General features: G+C 39.1%; 1 protein-coding gene and 1 long non-coding RNA gene across 2 annotated transcripts in view; one reads left to right on the top strand and one right to left on the bottom strand.

Annotated features, from left to right (window-relative positions):
- The first annotated feature begins 1,169 nt into the window (after positions 1–1,169).
- Positions 1,170–13,055, top strand: LOC138059890 (transcription factor SOX-9-like). The gene is made up of 2 exons (XM_068905540.1): positions 1,170–1,442; positions 8,509–13,055. The coding sequence occupies exon 2, from the start codon at positions 11,182–11,184 to the stop codon at positions 12,409–12,411; it is 1,230 nt and encodes a 409-aa protein (XP_068761641.1). The 5' UTR covers positions 1,170–1,442; positions 8,509–11,181; the 3' UTR covers positions 12,412–13,055.
- Positions 12,673–21,890, bottom strand: part of LOC138059891 (uncharacterized) — a 15,096-nt gene continuing 5,878 nt past the window's right edge. Inside the window, exons 2-3 of the long non-coding RNA XR_011134267.1 lie at positions 15,881–16,050; positions 12,673–13,164 (exon numbers count right to left, since the gene is read on the bottom strand). This is a non-coding gene — a long non-coding RNA (uncharacterized lncRNA). The remainder of the gene's footprint in view (positions 13,165–15,880; positions 16,051–21,890) is intronic.

The raw sequence follows: 21,890 nt of genomic DNA, 5'->3' as shown, positions 1-21,890 counted from the left end.
CCAGTTGTGATCACAACGGCTTCGGGCCGCCATTTTAGTTGGTTCACGTTAGTTCTACGAGGCCTGCTGGCTTTACGTTGCCAGCTGGAGATGCTTCAGTGGATTCAGGGTGTAGAGAAAATTTATGTTCCACCAGCCTGGCGTATTTATTTAGAGACTGGATTCGATTTTCTCCCAAAAAAATCGTGTTGGTTGAGGTTCGGTCGGAGCCTCGACGCTACCGTAAACACTGTGAAGGAAAGGTGAAGACGACTATTTTTCCTGAAACCGTGTACATATCAAGGACAGTAACAACTCGCCACATGGTTAATTTCGTCGATTTTTATTTTCAAATAAATTTCCAGACCTAAACTTCGCTTCTTCGCCTCGTATGTCTCTATTTACTCGTGTTATGAAACCGGAACGTGACAAACAGTGAGCCTGGATTACCTGTGCTGAAATATCAAAGGGACTGTCCTTAGCAGGGCCATTGTTAGCGGAAGGCCTTAGACAGCAATGACAAAACCTTGGTTGCTGACCAGCGGTTTTCGTTAAAGCAATGGTTTGCTGGGGGTGCTCAGTCTCGCGGGCTCAGAAAATCTGGTTGTGGTCATTGCTGGGAATGGTTAATTGGGGCCAAAGAGCTGGTTATTACCTCTGAAATGCTTTTAAAGGCGTCCAGCACAAATGAAAGTTGTTTTCAAATCAACCTGCCTTTGTTTTTTTTTTGTTTTTTTTTTGTGATACATATTGAGTTCGCGGTTGCCTCTTGAAAATTTTGTATCCGATTAAGACTTTTCCTTCATTCAAATTTTGGCCGCAGTCAATATTTTATAGGGTTTTGTTCAGTCTTGCCTCACCCCTCAGCCGGGTATGGTTTTTGTTAATACAGTAGAATTGAGTTCATCTTGCGGTTACCTTTATTGAATGTCAACGTGTCGAGCAAACTCGTGATAACTGTACTTCGAGCGAAATAACTATGGATTTTCAAAAGACAGGATCACATAGATGCCAAGTAGTAGGGAAAGGCTCGCTGGAGATTTAATGGAGCGCCTAATCCGAGCGAGCAACAAAGGCGCAAACTTTTCGAGGGGAGTCCGGGGGAATGCCCTTCCCCCCCCCCCCCCCCCCAAGGGAAAATTTTTAAATCTGAGCTTTTCCTGCATTCTGAATTGATTTAATGACACATTTTACCATGTCACTTCGGGCAAACAAACACGAGCAGTGAGAAGAAAAGGGCTCTGGGGTCTAGAATTTCAATTTGCCGCTGATTTCTCGTCGATTTCACGATTTCGCAGATCATGAACAGTTTTACGTTTGTGGAACAATAATTTTATATTTGTTAACCCAAGCTCAGCTGGAGATTTTGCTTGCTTGGCTGGAGAGCTGGAGATTGAGTGTGAAAGCTGGAGTCTCCAGCCGAAAGCTGGAGACTTGGCATCTATGGGATCATCAATGTAACAGTAAGTTCATCTTTTAAACCTATTGAGTACTGATAAGATTCAATTCAAGCCTCTTTCCTTTTGGGATCAATTTTAAAGACAACAAAAGTTCGCCCTCTTATTAAGAGCGGAACCCTTGAAGTTCAATTTAGCTTTTACTGACCGCTACAAAATATCAGGCCAACTGTTAATTACTTAGCCATTGAGCGTGTCGTATAGACCATTGACTCGTGAAACTGCTGTTATGTAATGTTGGGTGGTTTTGTTAATTGCTGGCTCCGATCCATTTTACACGTGAGTTTCATTTTATTAGACTTGCATATTAGTCAATATTGTCATCGTAAGAAAGATGTGAGCTGACTTTTGAGCTATAACTCCTTGTTGGACCAAAGAGGCGAAAAGCTTTAAACGTCAACTTGAAAAATCTTTTTTCCAGTTAATTCATCTTTATCGTCTCGTTAAAAGAACCGAAACTTTCGTATAAAAATACACAGATAGGGAATAAAATCGGAGACGACCAAGAACTTTTAGGAATTGTCACATTGAGATTTTTCCAAACTTCGCACTAAGCGCTACAACCCTTAATTTACACGTAAATGGCTCAGAGAAGGCGTGCGGCGGCGTGCGGCGTGCGGCATTTACCTGTTTACTTGATTGATCAATTGAATGCATCCCTTCTGGCACTGCGCCACGCCACTGGTTTAAGTACTCAGAGGTTTCATGCATTCTCGTACCGAACTTGGTGGCCTTCATTTTCCGCATAACTAGTTTCCCCGAATTTTCTTACTTTGATGAACTTACCCGTATCAACCATGACTGTCTTTTTTTACGGAACTATCCATGGCCAATTCTAAAGATCCCATAACTACTTCAGATTATATTGCGGTTATGCAACTTAAATCTTACAAATTTCGGGGCATCGTCCTCTTTAAACTTCATTTTTATTTGCCGACAAGTTAGTATGCCAATTTTTTTTCCCTGAAAATGGTCGGAAATTGGCAAGCGGAAGGAAACGACATTGAAAGGACACAATATTCTTTGGTCCAATAATTTGGCGACTTTTTAAAAACTAAATATATCCCATTCGAGCCGTTTTTCTTAAAAACTGAAGTAAATCAAGTGACATCATTTTCAGGAACGATAACTGCTCCTGTTTGAAGTCAACATAAAAATATATTCTCGTTTTCATTTTGATCATTTGACTAGTCCGCGCCATGGCGAAACGTGTTTCATCCGGTCTCGCCGCGAGGGGAGTTTTGCGGGCTCGGCTTTTTTTAAAGATGTGGTGTAAAAACTCTTCCTCGCTGTACTGCAGAATTCAACTTGATGTACGCTTACGTCAAGCTTGTGGATCCATGCCTGCCTGATGAGAAATACATTCTTTGGGCGGGGAAAGACTAACTTTTCCTATTGAATTTGAGAAAATTCCGTCTTAGTCTTAGTCAAGTGACCAGACTAAATAAGGAAGCCGTGGAGACGAGGTTGGAGCATTGACCCGAAATAACAAACGTCCCAAGGATCCTTCACAGGCGTTGTTTGTACGTGATGTCGTCGTTTGAGCGTCATAATGATCAACTAGTACTCAGCGATATCAGAGGCTGTCCCATAAAGTAAAATCAGCGGTGCACAACTTATTGCAGATAAAGTAGCTGAGTGGTCACAGAAAACACGAGTCCAGTTAAATCGAGACAAATGTGTAAAGAACTCAGAATTTCATTTGTAAGAAAGAAACAAGTATTTGAACCAGTCAGAATTGGTGGAAGATCTAGGGGTAGTAACAAGCGCAAAGCTATAAAGTGTAACCATCTCAAGTGCCTCATCGTGGAACTAACATATAAATGAAGTAATAAAGAAAGCATCAAAGAGTCTATATTTTTTGGTTGTATTAAAAAGGGCCAGGGTACCATGAGAAGATCTGAGGCTGTGCTACACCCGGGGTGCTACACTACCTTGGACTATGCCGCGCCTGTGTTCTAACTATTCGCTACCAAATTTAACACATGAACTGAAACGTATACAGAAAAGGGCGTTAGCACTTATGTGTCCCGGTCTTAATTACAACGAAGCACTTACTCGCACGGATTTAGTCTCGTTAAATGAATATCATCGTAACCTGTGTTGTGTCCTTTTCAATGACATTCTTAATGATAAGACTCACAGACTGCGTTATTGACTCCCACCATTAGATAAAGCCACCAGGTACACTTTAAGACACACAAGAATCTTTGTCCCTAAAGTGAAAACTAATCGAGCAAAGAACACTTATTTATTTGGATTCGCTCGGACGAAGGGCTAGCTCTCGAACCGTCAGCTTTTATAATCCCTGTACGGTGGTCAATTTACATTATCAAATCCGTTGATAAACCAAAAACTTTCGTGTACTACTTCCCCACCGACGCAGCACCACAGTTTCTTTAGAACTACCCCCTTTAAGGCCGGGACACACTAGGCGACAAGTCGCAGCGACAGGTCTCTGCGAGAAGTTGCTCCGTGTGTACTTCTTGCAAAACAAGTCGCTGCAACACGAAGCCTGTTCGGTGCAAACGCAGTGATCTTGTATGAGGGGAATGTGAACTGGTGTGCTAATTCAATATGGCTGACCATATGACGCTCTCTCATTGGATCATTTATACATTGTCGCAGCGACTTGTTGCCGGAAGTGTACACACGGTGCGACATCGCTGCTTTCGCTAATTTCGTCGTTGCAACTAGTCGCACGAATTCAAACTGGTTTGAATTCGTGCGACAGATCGAGGCGACAAAATTCTGCCGCAGCGACGACAATGATTTTCATAAAAATTAACCGTGTCACACGAGGCGAATTGTTGCGGCGACATGGCCCCGCGACGTGTCGCAGCGACTTATCGCCTAGTGTGTCCCGGCCTTTATTAACTTTGATACAGTTGAGCTTGTGCATAATTTTTATCAAATTTCACCATAACTATTTAACTTCGTATAAACATTTATATTTTGATATTTTTATTTATCATATTCAGCCTTCTGACTGCTATGTATTGTTAATAAAGTATCTGTCTATCTATGCCCGACGCCCAAACGGTGGCTGTCCACACGTGTGCGGGGAAACGTATACTTTTCTTGCGTTCTCGCTTTTTTCATCCATAATAAAACACCCCAATACCCTGACAAAATCAAAGGCTTTCTAAAGCTGTTGTAAACTTGAGACCTAAAAACTCATCGTTTTGAAAACGCTGTAGTCAAGGTGTGGACGCGGAAGAAGCGCGGAGTAGTAATTTTCATTGTTATGGACCGTTTTTGATGAAAAGGATACGTAGTGACGTAACATACTTTTGCTTCGTTCTTGGTGGAGATGCACGCGGGTGACACCAAGAAGAAAAAATCAAATTCCAGATTCTTTCCAAATTTAGGCAGTTTGTCTACGTTTCTAATAATGCAATACAGAAACTGTAAGTGATCCGGAATGATTTATGCCATTTCGGAAATTAGTACCGCACTAAATGAAGTAATATAATATAAATGATTTGCATCTATATCGGCCGTAGGTTAGGAAAGATATTTTAAGCGGCAACCTCTTTCCTAAAATAGTGTCGCGAGTTCCTTTAATAGATTATATTGGCTTGCTAGCTAATTTCCCGGCTTTTATAAGTAATGCTGTTCTCGGGAAATACGTCTGTGTCGGAAACCAAAGGAAATCATTTTTATTCGACACAAACGCCCTCCTTGTGTAAATGGAATAAAGTAAAATGAATCTTGATTACAATTCAGCACAAGATCGTCATTACAAGATCGAGCAACTAAGAAATCGTTATTGAATATTGTACGTGTTATACCACTTAATAGGGAGTTTAAGCAAAGACACGGCTACGGCAACGAAAACGTCAGTCCAAAATATAACGTAGCGCGGCTATCGCAAGTATTTCGCGATTGCTATTCCGTCTTGTTCACCTTGTATAATACAGGCAAACTATCCTGTAACTGGATGGGTACGAACGGTTTTAAAGTCAAAACAGAAAATTGCTGTTTCCTTGTTATATGGTCACGTTGTCGTCGAAACCTAAAATTTGGTGATTTCACGTTGTTGTTTTGTGGAGCACGGCAGAGCAATGCACGGAAATTCGTGTTGCACGTGCAGCACGAGTATTTTTCTTTTTTAACCAATGATATTCCTTTGTGGAGTTGCCGTAGCCGTAGCAAGTGGGGAATTTAAGAAACGACGACGGCTACGACTACGACAACGCCACAAAGCAATAATATTATTGGTTAAAAAGAGCATTAAAAATCGTGCAAATTTTAGCAAGTATTTTTGCAGTCCTCTGCATAACGACGACGTGAAATCACCAAATTTGAAGTTTTGACGACAACATAAGCATGCAACAGAGAATCCTTCATTCTCTGTTGTGACTTTGAAACCGCTCGTACCGATTTATTTTTAGGATACTTTGCCCACATTGTACGACGCGAACTAGACTGAAAAATCGCGAAAGACTTACGATAGAGCCAAGTTATATTTTGAGGTAACTTTTCAGCTTGAGTGGAATTTTCATTTTCAATTCTTATGACCATTTTTACGGAACCTTACGTAATGATGGTAAATTTTTACCGAAACGGAAGAGTTGTGACCTGTGCCGGAAAAAGCAAAGTACAGCCTTTTTTTTCGCATATCGTAACAGGAAACATTAGGAATTAACAATGAAAATATTAAGCAATTTGCACTTTGATTTTGTTAGTTAATGTACAATACTCTCAAGAGCTGCAGGATTTTGTTTGGCCAAACAAATGCCCAATACCCAACTATGCGACAAATTCAGCGCCGCTTTGTTTGCGGTTAAGATTTTTGGTCTCTTGTGGAAATTAAATATTGTTTGTTTAGTTTAGTAAAAGGGATACACCCATCTGAGGTGAAATATCTGTTTTGCGGCCCGTTTGTGGAGTAAGTGGATAAAAAGTTTTAAAACGTGAAAGCTGGCTGGCTTTTGCCCGCGGATGTAAAAACTTGGCTACAAGTATGTTAAATGTATGCTCTCCTAATAAACTTATACATTTATCGCGGGCTTTGGGTCCCAAAATCAACACTTGTGGTTTCCTTTTGACCTTTTAAATATGATGAACTTCCACTTCACCTAAAACAATTTCATTCCAGGACTAGTATTATTCAAGTAGTACTCATTGGTGAAAAAAGATTTCTAATTTCTCGTACTTAAATACAATTATATGAGACAATATGTTTAAAAGAGAAGCTGGCTAATCTACAGTGAATGTATAGGAAATAAAAATGTTCAATGCCCGGAAGAGTCAGTTGATGTTCGTGTAACGGTGGAAACGCCACAAGCCAAGATTGCTCGTGATGCATTTATTAGTTCCTTCTCGTTTTTTAAAGAGTCAATATTCCAAATTACCCTCTGAATGGTTGTGAATTTTTCTGAATTTCGATAATTTTATTTCTGCACACACACCCCGCGAAAACATTCCCGCAAAAATGTTTTTGTAGTTTCCGTTGCTCCCCGCGATTCCTATTATTATGCGATTGTTGTTAATTCCAGATCTTGACAGAAAATGAGCTATAGATTAACTTGCCGGTGTGGAACAGATCTCACAGTGTTGCGGCTGGGTTTTTACTCCACGAAATTCCAGATCCAACGAAAATGAAATCAAAGCGGTCATAAAATCTATATAATTCGATATATCACACGTTTATCCCTTGAATGAAATTCAAAGTCAAACTATCTGACTCCACCCAATCTACTTCCACACGCGGGATTACCCGAAATCATCTTGCATTGTAGTCGTTTTGTGTCCCGCGATTAGACATGAAAGCCAGTAACTGACTCGTCTTTATGGCTCGTGCGAAGTGATGAGCCATGGATTTGGTTGTGTTATATAATAACTTCCGTTCATTTAAATGGTTTATTTCAGTAACTTAAGCGATGAACACTTGAACCATCGTACGATTACATTTATCAGGAAAGCTCAAAGTTAATTTAATTAAAACACAAATTTCGTGCTCTTTTTAACAAGTTCAACTTTGGTATAGTTCTTATGTCTTTTAAAAAAAAAACGACGTCTTAATTGTGAATCAACAGTTCTAGCCTCCAGGGTCAAGCCGGTTCGATTTCGGATTGGGAAAAATACGGTCGAATTTCATGGAATATTTCGTCTTTGGCGTTCGAGAATAAACTCCTGATGGACTTTGAACATTAACTCTAATGGTGTTTCAACAAAGGCTCTAAAAATTTCAATCACAGCAAATTGTTACAGATGTTAAAATTATCCAGAATAATTGTCAGAGAGTGCTATATTTCTATTGACTATATTATTTGAAATCTTTGTGTTTCCGTGTGCATTTTATAATATATATGTGCATGTCTTCAAAGTTTAACCATTTGTTATCTTGAAATCTTAATAAAATATGATTTGTCTGGCGAAAACGATTAACTAAATGAGTAGAGTAAATACAAAGGAAAGGATGTAGTGTAGCCAGTAAACATACTAAGGAGCGGGTTAATTCCACAAAGTTAGCTTTAGGGAAACTTTTTCAGACAGTGAGCATCAATGAACATCCACGCTCTTGTTCCAATCCAGTCACGATTTCAAGAAATAAAGGGAACTAGCGAACTATTGTAAATCGACAATAATTTGTGGAACAGAAATCCGGAGCAAATTATATCTTTTGATGATTTAAATTATTCCTTGAAAAACGTTTGACTGCTTCCTTGCTATTTGTTTGTGAGCTACTCGCTCTAAAGCACTCTTAAGGAACAAAATAAGTTTTACCTATCATGTAATATATTTGGTATTATTTATTCCCCGCAGACGACGACTTCCCTTTTATTGCTGTTCCCTCGGAATCTTTGAAAGTATTCTGGCCATCAGTCTCCTGCTGAGGAAAATGGAAAAGATCTGTTTTATGTCAGCTAGTAAAAAAATCCCATTCCTCAAGAATAATCCACGCGATTTGACCAGGGCATCATAGGTGCTAATTTAACGTCTAGGCTGTTTCCTTCTGGAAAGTTCTTATAAAACGATATTTAAACTGAAAATTATATCATGTGTGTGTGTGTGTTGTGTGCATTAATTAACTAATCCCCAGCTTTTCATTTCTTTCTGCCAGATGGATCAGGACATTGAAGCTGCATGGACATTTTCTTTTTCAAATAAACTTCTAGGCTCGAGTATGAAAATTCAAGCATTTTATAGTTTTTCTTAGCTGGGTTCGACAAGGCCCAGTCATTCTGACACTTCGGGGTTTCAGTGATAAAATCATGTGTCAGCTTGAGCAGAACTTAGTGTGTTGTGTGGATGATGTTTCCGATCATTTGGTGCCTCTTAAAAACATTGGAACTGGATGGTTTCCAAGTGCAGTGCAGTTTCTCTTTGAAGCGTTGGGATGTACGAGTTATAGAAATGACTGACACAGCACAAACGCTTCTAGCATCGAGTCATACTAAGTACGGCACAGTAATTTGGCCTAAATTCCATAAGGTCAGTGCTACACGAGAAAAACAGGGTGTAACTGTACTTTCAGGGGCATTCTATAAAGAGCAAGGATATAATAATACACGCAGGCTATTTGCTCTTTGCTAGTAGAAGGGTTTGTTTTGTCGAGCACATTTGAGGGTTTGTTTACAAACATGCAGTACGTGCCGGCAAGAGGGTGCGAGTCATAATATTTAACGCCTACACAATCGCGGAGCTCATCGTTCAGATAATACCGGAGTAGGCGACTTAATCCAAGAGTTGTTTTCAGCTTTACAAAGGAAATATCAAAAAAGTTTTTTGCCAAAACAAAGCCTGGAAAGTAATCCCTAAAGACTATTTACCGGAAGTCCACCCGCGTTCTTTTCTTCCAATGTACGTGGAGGACGTCAATGGAAGGCACGTTCTGAGGAAAACTAAGCAAACATAACTACCATCATCAGCGCCCAACAATTTCCTTGTTTGAAAATATTTGATATCCACTGTAACTATAAACCACTGGGAACGTTTTTGGCATCATTCAAGTGATTGACTACATTGTACGTTGTATCTTTCTCTCAGATAAAAGGGAAAAAAATAAAAGTACGATCATGTGCATTGACAACACGCTATCCAGGAAAGTGGTTTAAATATGGAAAGGTTGCGACAAGAGGATTGACCTCAACGGGTTAGAGTAAATCTTTATGACACGAGCCCCCAAAGAGAAGAAAAACTTGAAGGCACGCAGACTGATGTGCTTTAATACATTTCCAAATTGTAATTTTCCCTTGAAAATGACAGAGCAATGTCCCAAGAGCTGTTCTTTTAGTTCTCAAGCTGTGAGCTTATGTGCCCCTCAGGCCGCTAATAACGCCCGTTCGGACACGATACGATCACTTATAAAAAGGCAGACTCGGTGTATAAGGTTTCGGAAGTTTAAGTAATTACTAAATTAGCGCTAACAAATGTTTGAAGAATACACAGCGCGACTGGTGACATTTCACACGCTGCAGGGATCAAAAATTATCTCGCACAACTGAGTTCTCGTCATTTTTCTTTGGTGTAGCTTTATCTTATCACTGTTGATTCACCATCTGCTTGTCAATTTATCGATGAATTTTACTCTGCATGTACAAGATACCGATAACTTTGCGATGCCTAACGCATTTCCATCGATCTGTGTAGGATTATATTCCCGTCTGGTGCCGGTCTGACCTTTCGTGTTCCTTTCAACATCGTTTTGTGGAACCTTTCGATGTCGCGTAATGCGAATGCCAACATCCTTTGAAGCCTACGATGTCCCTTATTTCATCAAAATCTCACTTGAGCACCTTAAACACTTTCTTTTTGTTATTTTATGCTTGCATGATCCTTTTGTTATTTCGTGACTCGGTTTCACAAGAGCATGTCACCATTGAAAGCTGGGGAAGGCAGCCTTCATTAACAGCTCCCATGTTGCGACGAGGCAGGCGAACTTTCAAGAAATCCAGAGGCATTGCTGCCTTTGACACATGAGCCGTCACATAAGTTATCTTAATGGAAAGTCAAATTATTGGCGTATTTACTTTCCAAACGTCGAGACATGCGAAAGTTTTGAACTCAAATATAATTAAGCGAGTCCTTTTCGTTCCTTGCACCACCTAGCTCACCCTTTCCTGTTATTTTCCTGTTTTTTATTTCGCTCCGTATGCTAATTTCCCGCACGCCCGTCTCAGTTTCATTTTCGTGGTCCTACGCAAAAAATCTGCCCATACAAAATGTTCTGCTTTCGATCGAGCAATTTAGATTTCACATTCCATTTTGAAACAGTAAAATATCAGCCAAACATGATACTGTAAGTGGATCAGTCGCTTGAGCGACGCATTTGATAGTTGTCGTGCGAGCGCAAAATTTACGCGAGCCTTTTCTTTCAACATGTTGATAGTAAACACGAATCATCACTGATATGTCAAACGCGCACGGATTTCTTCACAAAGAGCGAAACCTACTTTGCTGTCGCTCGAGACAAAAAGGAAATGAACTATTGGGAATGAAATTTTCTCTAGGCGTAAGCGTTACACACCGTATGCCACATGACTTTCGGCCAATAACGAAGTTTTGGTTAATGGTTATCAACACACCTACGTATCAGGGGTGTTATGCTTCCCAAAGCCACTACATGATTGGTTGCGGTTATGGAGCCGACCAATGACAGAACAATGTAACAAAATACACCGTCTCGCTTCATTGGCCAGAATATTATTATATCTCTGTTTTGAACAACCATACGCCAATATACGAATTGGCACGAAGTTCGATTTTTTCGCTTCGGGGAAGTTGCGGTACTAAAATGACAGAAGAAACGAACGCTGAAATCATTAAACCTGACCAGACTCAACCGAAGAACATGGATTTGAGCAGCGCGATAGCAACTGCAGTGAACCATGTTTTGGATGGCTATGATTGGTCTCTGATTCCATTGCCTGTGAGAGTGAACGGCGGACATAAACACAAACCTCACGTTAAAAGACCAATGAATGCCTTTATGGTTTGGGCACAAGCTGCTCGGAGGAAGCTAGCCGATCAATATCCACATCTTCACAATGCAGAACTGAGCAAGACGCTAGGAAAACTGTGGAAAATGCTCAAGGATGCTGAGAAGAAACCCTTTATTGAGGAAGCTGAGCGGCTTAGATTGAAGCACAAAAGAGAGCACCCTGATTATAAATATCAACCCCGGCGAAAGAAGCAAAAAGGCAACGGAGGGGCAGACCAACCAGAGGCAACTATTTCGGCTGATGATCTCTTGAAAGTGCTCAAAGGCGATCCACAGGTGGTTGCAAAATCAGCGAGCCGCGATAGCAGCTGTGCGAGTCCTGACAGCAGTTTGAGCGAGGAGGCAAGCAGCCCTGAGTCGAGCAGCCCGGCTACGTCGCCTCCTACCACTCCGCTGCCTGCAGTTAAGGTTGAGGGGGGATCGAAATGCTCCGAGGCGAACTTACAAGATTCCGAGATCCAAGTACAGCCCTCTCCCACATTTCCACTTAAGAAATCTGAATGTGGCAGTGTTGCGACTTCTACCAACAGTGGCAGCAACGGTGCGATCGATTTTCACGTCGAAATGGGCGACCTGACAACAGATCTTATGGTAGATACGACCGAGTTTGATCAATACTTGCACTCATACACACAGCCAATGCAGATACCCTCGCCTCCATCTGTCACCTATTCCTCGCACGGAGGCTATACACAGACTACTCACGGTGCTTCAAGGTTCGCATCGAACAGTAACCCCGTCACATCCAGTTACACCGAGTTTATGGAGCAGCTACAAAAGCTGCCGTCTTCTTATCCACCGAACCAAGTTGCTCCTTCAGCACTTCACCAAAGAAACCAACCAGAAAATGGTGCCTATCCATTCTCTTTTAGCGACCCAGCTGAAGTAGCTAATGGTAGCAGTTCGCGATCCTTTACAATCGCCAGCGTTCCCCCCATTGCTATTCCTGCGTCTTCGCCAGCGACCGGAGTGCAGAATCCTCAGAGCTCTCCATCAAGATTACACACTCTCATGTGGAAGTAAGTTATTTACTACGGTCACGAACATTTTAGAAACTTTAGCTCCTATGGAGCTCGAATTTTAAATTGTTGCTTTAGCAGCATTACGCTTTCAAGGGGAATACAAAACTTTATATCTTGTTTCTGATTTTTACAGAAAGCTGACATTCAACGCGATACACTTCATAGCAGTTATGTTGCTTGTCAAAAATTTCATGTTCTGCCGCTCGAGTCAAATTTCATGCTGAATATTATTGCACAAAGCACGAAAAAAGTAACACTCATCCTCTTGAAGCCATATCTTTTAATTTTTCGAGCAGGAGTGACTCGCTTTTTTTAAGTTCAACAATTTTGAAGTTCAGGACAAAAATATTTACAGATGTTGCTTCTTGCGAAATAGTTAAGTTAACAATATAAATAGAAACGAGATCCTAGGTACTCCTGCAATTGTTGCCGTTTAGCATTTATGTGCTGGCTTGCCAAAGGAAACTGTGATTTATCACACTTAGATCGTCATGTAAATAATTAATGAATAGAGATGATAACTTTTGTAAACTCCTTTTGGCTTTAAAAGTAAAGGATTTATTGCTTCAATTTTGCTTCGAATCGAATTTTTGTAACGTGGCGTTTATATTTGTGGCTAAATAAAACTATTTTTGGTGAGAAAAAGCTTGTGTGTATTTGTGTTCCTGACCCACAGCGACGTTTGAAGGCCTGAGCTGTCGACGTCTTGAGATTTTACCTGTCACAGTTGATCGATTTTTGACGAACATTGAACCTACAAGGGAAATATATGTTTTAGCATTGTACATGAGATGAATCTGCTCCAAAAGCCAAACAAATACTTGATGGGACTTCAGAGGCGTGGAACCTCAAATTTTGGCATAGAAACAAATTGAATATACCCCCAAAATTGCATAACCCACAAAACAGATGCCATGATTGCATATGAAGTGTTCATTGGCCACAAAACGCTTGAAGCTACGTGCTCGCATTTGCATTAATGCAAGTATGAATGCAGAATATACACAATACAAAGTTTCAACAAAACACGATGGCATAATACTTTGCTGGAGTTAAAAAATTCGAGTTCCGTTTTTCTCCTTAATATCCGTTGAAAGACGATATCTGACAACGGATGCAGAGGTGAACTTGTGTCAGGGATATTATGAGCAGATATTGATGAAGACCTCTGCTTCTGTCCACTCCATGTTGTTGAAAGATAAGCGGGCCGTTTTACTAATTTGCATTTACAAAGCACTAACAAACGCAAAGATTTGAGTTAAACCGAAAGAAAAAAAGCTGAAATACTAATCTTTTCATGGGGGAAGCGAATTTAAGCAGCCTATCATCGTTAAGCTAAGCGGGTTGTGGTTTATCCATTGAACACTGAACCGGAAGGGACTGCCGAAACACTGTAAATTTGACGCGAAAAAAAATTATTGTGGTAAATGATGCATTCTGGCAAAGCTTCAATCGAAAAAAAAAATTCTGTTTTTTGAGAAAGCGTGCCATCAAACTAGACCCACAGATAAAAATCTAGAAATCTTGCATTGATTAAACTTGTAAACCGAGATTTCCGCAGATGGGCGCAGCACAAACAAGCCGATACCGAAACATCACAACACTTTAACATATCCTAAAGTTACGAATGGCCGTTTAAGCTGTAAAATTGTCTGCTGCTGTCTAGAGTTTGTTTCTACTTGTATTGCTGACGTAACGGCTTTTCAGCACCCCAAATTAACCGGAGAAAAATGCATATTAACACTAGAAGTTGAAGAGGGCTTGGCGTCATGTTTAGTGTATCATGCCTGTTAACCAAATCCGTGTTTGGATTTCAAAATCACGAATTGAACGTCTTGTCACGAAGATCTGCCTTGGCCCCCAAGAGTGTTACAGACAATTCACGCCAATATCCGCTTGAGATAGATTTTTTACTCATTTTCAGATTTATCCAATCAATTAAAATTCACAGCTTACGAAACACAAACTCTAAAACAAGGCGGTCGTTCTCGCCAGTGTCGCCCGATTTTCTCTTAAAAAAATTTTACTCGCCTCGGGCAAATGGCAGACAAAATATTGATATTTTTATGTCTGATATGGTCTAAAGCTGATTTTGTACGCACAAATAATTAATGAAGGTAAACCATTCAAGACCTTTCAACCCACAAGTACTGTCGAGTGTCAAGAGTGAAATTTTCTTTATGAACAAGAATATTTTGCTTTGCGCCGCCCCTAAAAGTCTGTTGCAGTGAACGAGAAATCACGAAAAGAGGAGATGTTAAAATATCGTAAAAAAACCCCAAAGGGCTGGAGGAAGAATTTCAGACGGGTAAACATTTGACAGTTTGTTTCTTCTTCGCTTTAAGTCTTTTACCAAAAAATTATAAGTAGGTTTCGGAATTGAAGCTGTCTAGCTTTAGGTCACGCTATCACCGGATACTGGCGACCCCAACATAATTAATTTTGTGTGCGAACGAACTTCAGTGTATTTCGTTCGTATGAACTTGACGAGACCAATAAAAATTATTTCAACGATTTGCAAAATATCCATGATATGTTTTGTCACATTAATTTTTGCTATAGCCAGACCGTTTCATCGTTAAGCGCATTTCGTGATTTCGTTGAATTATTTTGTGATGTCGCCGGTGGGTGGACTATAATGAAAAATTTTAATACCTTATATAACGTGAAATCTTACAGCCTGTGTCACACACTTTTTTTTATTATTGCTGTCTGTTAGCCTTATAACTACTACTGGAGTATACTTTGCCGAATTCAAATAATGTAACATTTTTTGGCCTGAAAATATTGTAGTCCAAACTGTCAAAAGTGCTTTTACAAGTTAAGGACGGTGCCTTCTAATTCAAAGGTATTTTTGCCCTGGTTTATGATTATACAGGAAATGTAGATCTTAATAAGTGTTATTGAAATCCAAAAAGAAAATTGGGGGTAACCACGCATTTTTGAAAGATAATTGATGAATAATATCTGTAAAAAGCTTAAAATACAAAGCAATGTATGGCTTCCTTTCTCAAATTGAAGCTTAATTATCTCTCAAAAATGCATGGTTACCCCCAATTTTCTTTTTGGATACCAAGAGTAATTACTAAGATCTACTTCCTCCGCATAGTTTTAAACCGCGCAAAAATATCACTGTATTGCATTTGGTAAGCATCACCGATAGGAAACCCGAGTATCTCTAGTTGCGCAGAACGTATGCGCAAGACCAATCCTTAAACATGAAATTCATTCCTCTTGTCGCTCAATGTTTCTGCAGCCATTGCATTCTCTATTTTCGAATTCCCCATAATACACTTTGTTTGCCCCCCAAATTTTGCATAAACCATTGTTTTCAGATGCTCTTGGGAATATGCAGTGTCCCCAAGAGCATTTGAAAACAATAGTTTATGCAAAATTTGGGGGGCAAACAAAGTGTATTATGGAGAATTCGAAAATAGAGAATGACTGTTACTCAAGACGGCATTCCCTACCTTGAAATTCGTAGCGAAAAAAAATGCATCGCTTGAAAGGTACAATTCTATTCTATTTTCCTCATCGGTTTCTGCAAATTCTCTTCCAACGATCTTGCTTGGCCGTTGCAAATTATGCAACTGGCGCGACTGAATATTTCCACTGTCTATGAAGAGCACAATACAAGGATCTAAAATAAGAGAGCCATTAAAATTGAATCACAACACACTAAACCACATTGCAGTATTGAAAAAAATTCATCCTTGACGGGGATATTAATCCATGACTTTTGGGGTATGCTTGTGCAATGTTCTAGTCATATGTGCTATTAGGCCAAGTAAGAGTTACTCGTTTTGTGACTTTTTATAAACCGTAGAGAATGAGAAATGAAAGACCCTACATGCGAGTTTGGTACAATGGCCGACTGCTTTGAATTCAGAATTTTAAAAAAATTACAAAAATTACATATTACTTGTCCAATGAAAAATACAAAGAGAATATTGGGACATATTGTAAAGCTTAACAACAATGATGCTTAAGACAAGAGTAGGAATTAATATTTGGATCAATTTATGATCTTTGTTCTCACCAAGGCTGAAACATTAACATTTAAAAGGACACCGTAGAAGTGAAAGACAGTACAAAGAGCTTTCCGATGAGGGTGTTCACTTGAAAACCACAATCGTAAAATCTAAAAATTTTTTGAGATCGTTTTCTGGTTTTATTCAAATTTTTGATGAAATATTAAATGCCATTGTTCAAATAAGAGCTTTGTTTTCCTGACCTCAGTCAAGTCTGTTAGCAAAATGTGAAAAATGGAGCATTTTCTGTCGCTAGACATGATAACGAAAATCACTTTTTTAGCGTCGATACGTGAGGAAATCCGATGAACGTATTTATCCCAACAGATAGTGCAGTAAGAAAACTGTAATCTCCTGGATTTTGTCGGAACTCTTCCCCAAAGTATAGGAACCATAGAGAAAATCAGTCCAAGTGCTAAATTAAACATAGAGATTTCATCTACGATAGAAGAAAAAAAAGTGGAGCGTCAGGCGGGTTTAGCTATATTGTTCAATTCAAGGTAATTATGACGGCGAAAACGAAGTTCCAATACACCGATGTGTTACATTAAGATGATCGTTAAAGCTGCGACGAAAGATAAATTACTGAAAGAACAGCACTAAACGAAATAAATTTGCTTAGCACAGTTTCGTTTCCATGGTAGCAGTTTCCGATATCATTCACAGATTCAAAAGAAAGAACTTCTTTATACACCACAATAAACTGCATCACTGGAAAATGCTGCTCTGTAGCTTATATTTGAACGGTATTTAATTTAAATGAGACCGAGTTAGAAATGCCACGAAAAGCATTCGAAACAAAACCGTAATAGTTTCGAATTAGGATTCAGCTGGAAATACATACATTCAGACATACTTCATTTATTTATTACAAATAATAATATACATGAAAAAATTACTCGATTATGATTGGCTGAGAGCAGTGCAATTTCAAATGTAACACAGTGCAAAAAGTGTACAAATTGCAAATTTTGGTCGTCTTTGAAAAAATTTACTCGTGCTTATTTATTCCAAATTGCACTTCAAATCATGTGATTACCTATACAAATACAAATTATAACCAGAACGCTGTTTTCAAGATTGCCGTGTGGGAGCCCGACTGTTATAAAGTCGGTCAATTTTCCGTTTCAAATGTCCGAGGTAATCTAATTTCTGCCGGGAATTTATGTACATTGACTGACAAACTATTGAATAGTTTCACACTCGCAGAACCACGAAAAGCACAGCAACGTAAGATTTCGATTCAGCCACAGATTTCGTTGCCTTGTAACTTCGAATATATTTTAATAGTAGTTTATTTAATGTTCCCCCAGAATTTCTCGCCATTCAGCAAAATTAACGAAGTAAAGCTCTCATGGGCAATATTTTAAAAAAAATTGTAATCATGGCTATAATTAAAGCACAGCTTAAGAAATCCTGTAAATGTTTTTTCAAAAGGCAAAAAAATCAACATTCATTCTGTCAACTTAATATTTTTTCCGTTTTAAAAGTTGACAGAAAAGGAAGACCACGTTAAGTTCACGCACGATCTGCAATAGTTCGACCGAGGAGAATCGAGAACTCGTGTATTAACAATGTTGTTTGATGATGGACTGTTTTTTTAAGCGAATAAATCCAGTTCATATTTAACAAGAATACCTTGATACTAAAAGTGTCTGAAGGCATATTGCTGGATTCCGTTAAGTTAATATATTTATTTGTCTCGATAAATTAATTGGATCGATTGCTGAGCAGTTTGATAATTTTTTTTGGTGGGCGTTCTCGGTTTGTTTTTGGACCCAGATAAATTTGTAAGCCGTAGGAAAGAAGTGTGTCCTTACAGTCTGCTTGGTAGCCAGATTATATTTTCAGCTTGGTAAATTTCGCTGGGAGGATATCAAAGTAAATTCAAACACGCGCTTTAAAGCTTTTGACACCGTTTTCACTCAAGATTGAATTTTTTTGGTATTTAAGTGGCAAAAGTGCTTCTGAAAATCTTAAAGTTCGATCCGGGATTAAGGTGAGAGCTTTTATCGCATTCCTAGCACTTGTGTTTCTTGAATAAGCTATAATAAAATGGCATTTCCTGACGCCTTTGTCACTTCAAAAGATGCGATGCAATTCCAGGGGATTTGCCGGTAAACCATATCGCGAGTGCTTTGCATTTTTGCATAACTTTGAGCCTCACCCCTCTTGACTTTCTGAGAATTAATCCATTTCCTTTCTATTAGCAGAAATTTATAGAAATCCAAATTAGCTTTCAATTGATCAACATAAATGCCAAATATCAAATTTACATTTAAACCTTAAACAAAAAATATGCCCAAGAAGTTGACCTTCGATATTCTATCTGAGTTTTCCTTAGAATGAAACCCTATAGCTTGGGAGGTACCTCGCTGTGGGCGGTGAAAAAAAATGCATGCTCTAAGTTCAGACCAGCAATTGGGGAGTAAAGGCTGCAAGCGATGGTTTTATCTGTTGCTCTTAGAGGACTTTTTTCCAATCTTCAAAAGGTAACGAGGAAACGCTTTTCCTCCTTATGTCACAGTTTCGAACGGGATTGTAATTATTTTGCAGTATTGGTCAACGACTAAGTCCCGTTCGCCTAGTGCCATTATGACTAAAACTTTTTTTTAAAATGTTACTTGGATTTCAAAACAATGTTAACTAAACAGTAAGTGACCCACGTTTTAAGCCTTGATTAAAAAGGCACCTGTTTATTTTAAGGAATTTTCCTATTTAAGTGTCCGCCATTACTGACTTCAAAATCTTGAGAGAGCTGGATCGAGGAGAAAGTGACGTCAAAGACTCAATAGTTTAAGAATGCGATGCGTGTGTACCGGCTGAATTAATTATGCAGCACGAGAGTTTCGGGCTTTCAGACTTTTTAACTCGTGTTTTGCATATATAATAAGCTGCGTTTATACGCTGTAATTTTAAGCAAGTAAGTAAATGACGTCCCTTTTCCCAAGATCCAACTCTCTGAGGTCAAGTCGGTCATTTTGGAACGTGAGTAATGGCGGACCGTGTAGTCAAAAACTTACACTCAAAGTAGACAACCTTTGGATAAAAATCAAAGCTCAAAATTTTGCCAGTCAAGTGTTAAGCAATCTCACTTTCAAAACCTGAAGAAAAAGGGAAGTGATTTATTGATCATAGTAGCACTTAAAACATAGCTGGATTGCGAGGTCTTGAAAGCTATTTTGTTGGGGAGGCGAGGCGATGCCTTATCGTACCCCTCCCTACAATTGCAATAACCATCGCCTCATTTGAACCAGAGCGTTCCCTCTTAATAAGTTTAAGTCCCTCCTGCCTTGCTGAAGGGAAAGAAAACTATACATAATACCGGAAATGCTAGGTTGGCACAAAAACTGACGTTGGTTGAAACAAATTGACCTGAAATCAAATTTAACCTGCGACACATGCAGCTCTTCCAAGACAGCTGTTTTCGTTTACAGCGGTAGTAGCATTTTGTTGAACAAACACATTTCTAGGACGTAGGTTGTGTTTTGTGGGCCTTCATTAGTTAACAGAATTCATCTAACGAAAGGTAAGTTTCAGAAAAAAATGGACACAAAGAACGATACAAAAGAAGCAATGGACCCTAACTCTGAAAACAATGGAGCTGCTTCCTAAAGGGATCCAATGAAATTAGAGGTTCTAAAGAGCTGCGTCCTATCTCAAAATTTAAGCCATCCAAAGAGTAAAATTTGAAACACTGGGGAACACTACCTGAGATTTAGTTTGTGCCTCCTTGTTTAGGGACGGTAAGGAACAGGAGACTTTCTTAGTACCCCTAAAATGCCTGATCGCAAGGTAGATAAAAACTTCCCAAAAACTTTCTAAAAGGCTTGGTTGTCTAGTTCCCGATCCTAAGTCAAGAGTCGATTACTCCGCACTGCTGCTATTGATTCGAAAACGAACGCCAAGCTGCTCTAGTGGAGCGAAAAAAATAAAAAAGAAAGAATGTTAATAACAGCCGAGCAGAACTAAAATTAAAAATTCTTTTGTGTTAACTGTTTGATTAACAAATAGCCTACTAGTAGCTCAACCAATCAGAACGCAGCATTGATAATAGACCACTAGTTGGATTTTACTAAATGTTTATATTTTAAAAAGAGGATTCATGACTGTCAAAGAAATAAAAACTATGTAAATGACCTTTCAGTGCTAATGGGGAACATGATGCGGTCTATATCTTGTTCATTTTGGCGACAGGAGAATTCAGACATCATAGAAAAGTAAAACAAGAACATTCGCTAGTTTCCTAGTTGTTTTTAATCTGTATTCAAGGTGTGATTGCCTCCTAAACAAAAAAATAATTGCGTGACTGTTTTTTGGCACAGATGAGCAACAGATATCTCTCGTCACGACGTACAAGTCACACAGTATCACTGATCATCATCATCATCATCATCATCAAGTGCCATCTACTAGAAGTAGGTCGGCGATCTTCCGCTCTTCTTATAACACACTCAAATTGTCACGTATAACTAACAAATCGAACGTGATTCAGCGTTGTCTTTACTCTTATCTACAACGATATTCGTCATCACAGTGGTCAAAATGTTGTGCGCCTGGTGAGTCCACAACGAATTTTGACCTCTGTGATGACGAATATCGTTGTCGATAAGAGTACAGACAACGGTGAACCACTTTCGATTTGTTTTTTACCATAATATTCACCGCCAAAGAAGTTTTCATTTCAGAGCGTGACCAAAATCATTACACGACGAAAGAGCAAGCGTTGTCCATAACTGTCTCGCAATATGATTGGTTTTTTTTTTCCAAAATGATCGTTCCTGATTGGCTATTGCATTGCGTGACAAATTGACGCGGGCATGATGACAGCGGCGTTGTCTAGACTTTTTACGACAACGGCAAATTAGCCAATCAGATTGCGAGATTACAAGAAGTTGTGGTAAAAAAAAAATTCATTGACCTACTTAACACTGAAAAACTGGGAAATTACTGTTACGAAAGGTTTAATAAATGGATCTCTGACAGACAGTATTTTTGGCTACGCCAATCTCGCCACAAAATCGAGTACCTCGAAGATCATTTCACTTGTCTTGGACGATTTTTACCTTGAGACTCAAACATTGGAGTCACGTTGTATAACGTAGTAAAAAGCATTACAACAGAGGATTGCTTAGTAACCTTCAACGGAAGGGTCACGTGACAGACATTCTGTGAGTTGATTCTAGGTCACACAAACTTTGTAACAAAACGTGGAACAGCTTTGATTAAAAAATTCTCTCATCCGGATTTTCCTTTTAATCTTTGAATTAGAGAACCCTTTTTCGAGGAGAGAGGTCTTTTTATTCATTTTCTCTTTTCTTTTTAAAATATAATTTACGCCAGGCATATATCACACAATTATGTTCGTTCACATGCGCATTACGAATGCCAAAGAACGTAAGCGAGAATCCACAAAATTAAACGAAAGAAAATCCAAGAAATAACTCGC

This window comes from Montipora capricornis, chromosome 8 (assembly GCF_036669925.1).
Source record: "Montipora capricornis isolate CH-2021 chromosome 8, ASM3666992v2, whole genome shotgun sequence".
Classification (NCBI taxonomy): Eukaryota; Metazoa; Cnidaria; class Anthozoa; order Scleractinia; family Acroporidae; genus Montipora; species Montipora capricornis.
Note: the sequence above shows the minus strand (reverse complement) of the source record. Positions and strands in the feature narration are given on the sequence as shown.

Coding starts and splice junctions, on each gene's coding strand:
- LOC138059890 (XM_068905540.1), top strand. CDS start 11,182: ATGACAGAAGAAACGAACGCTGAAATCATTAAACCTGACCAGACTCAA.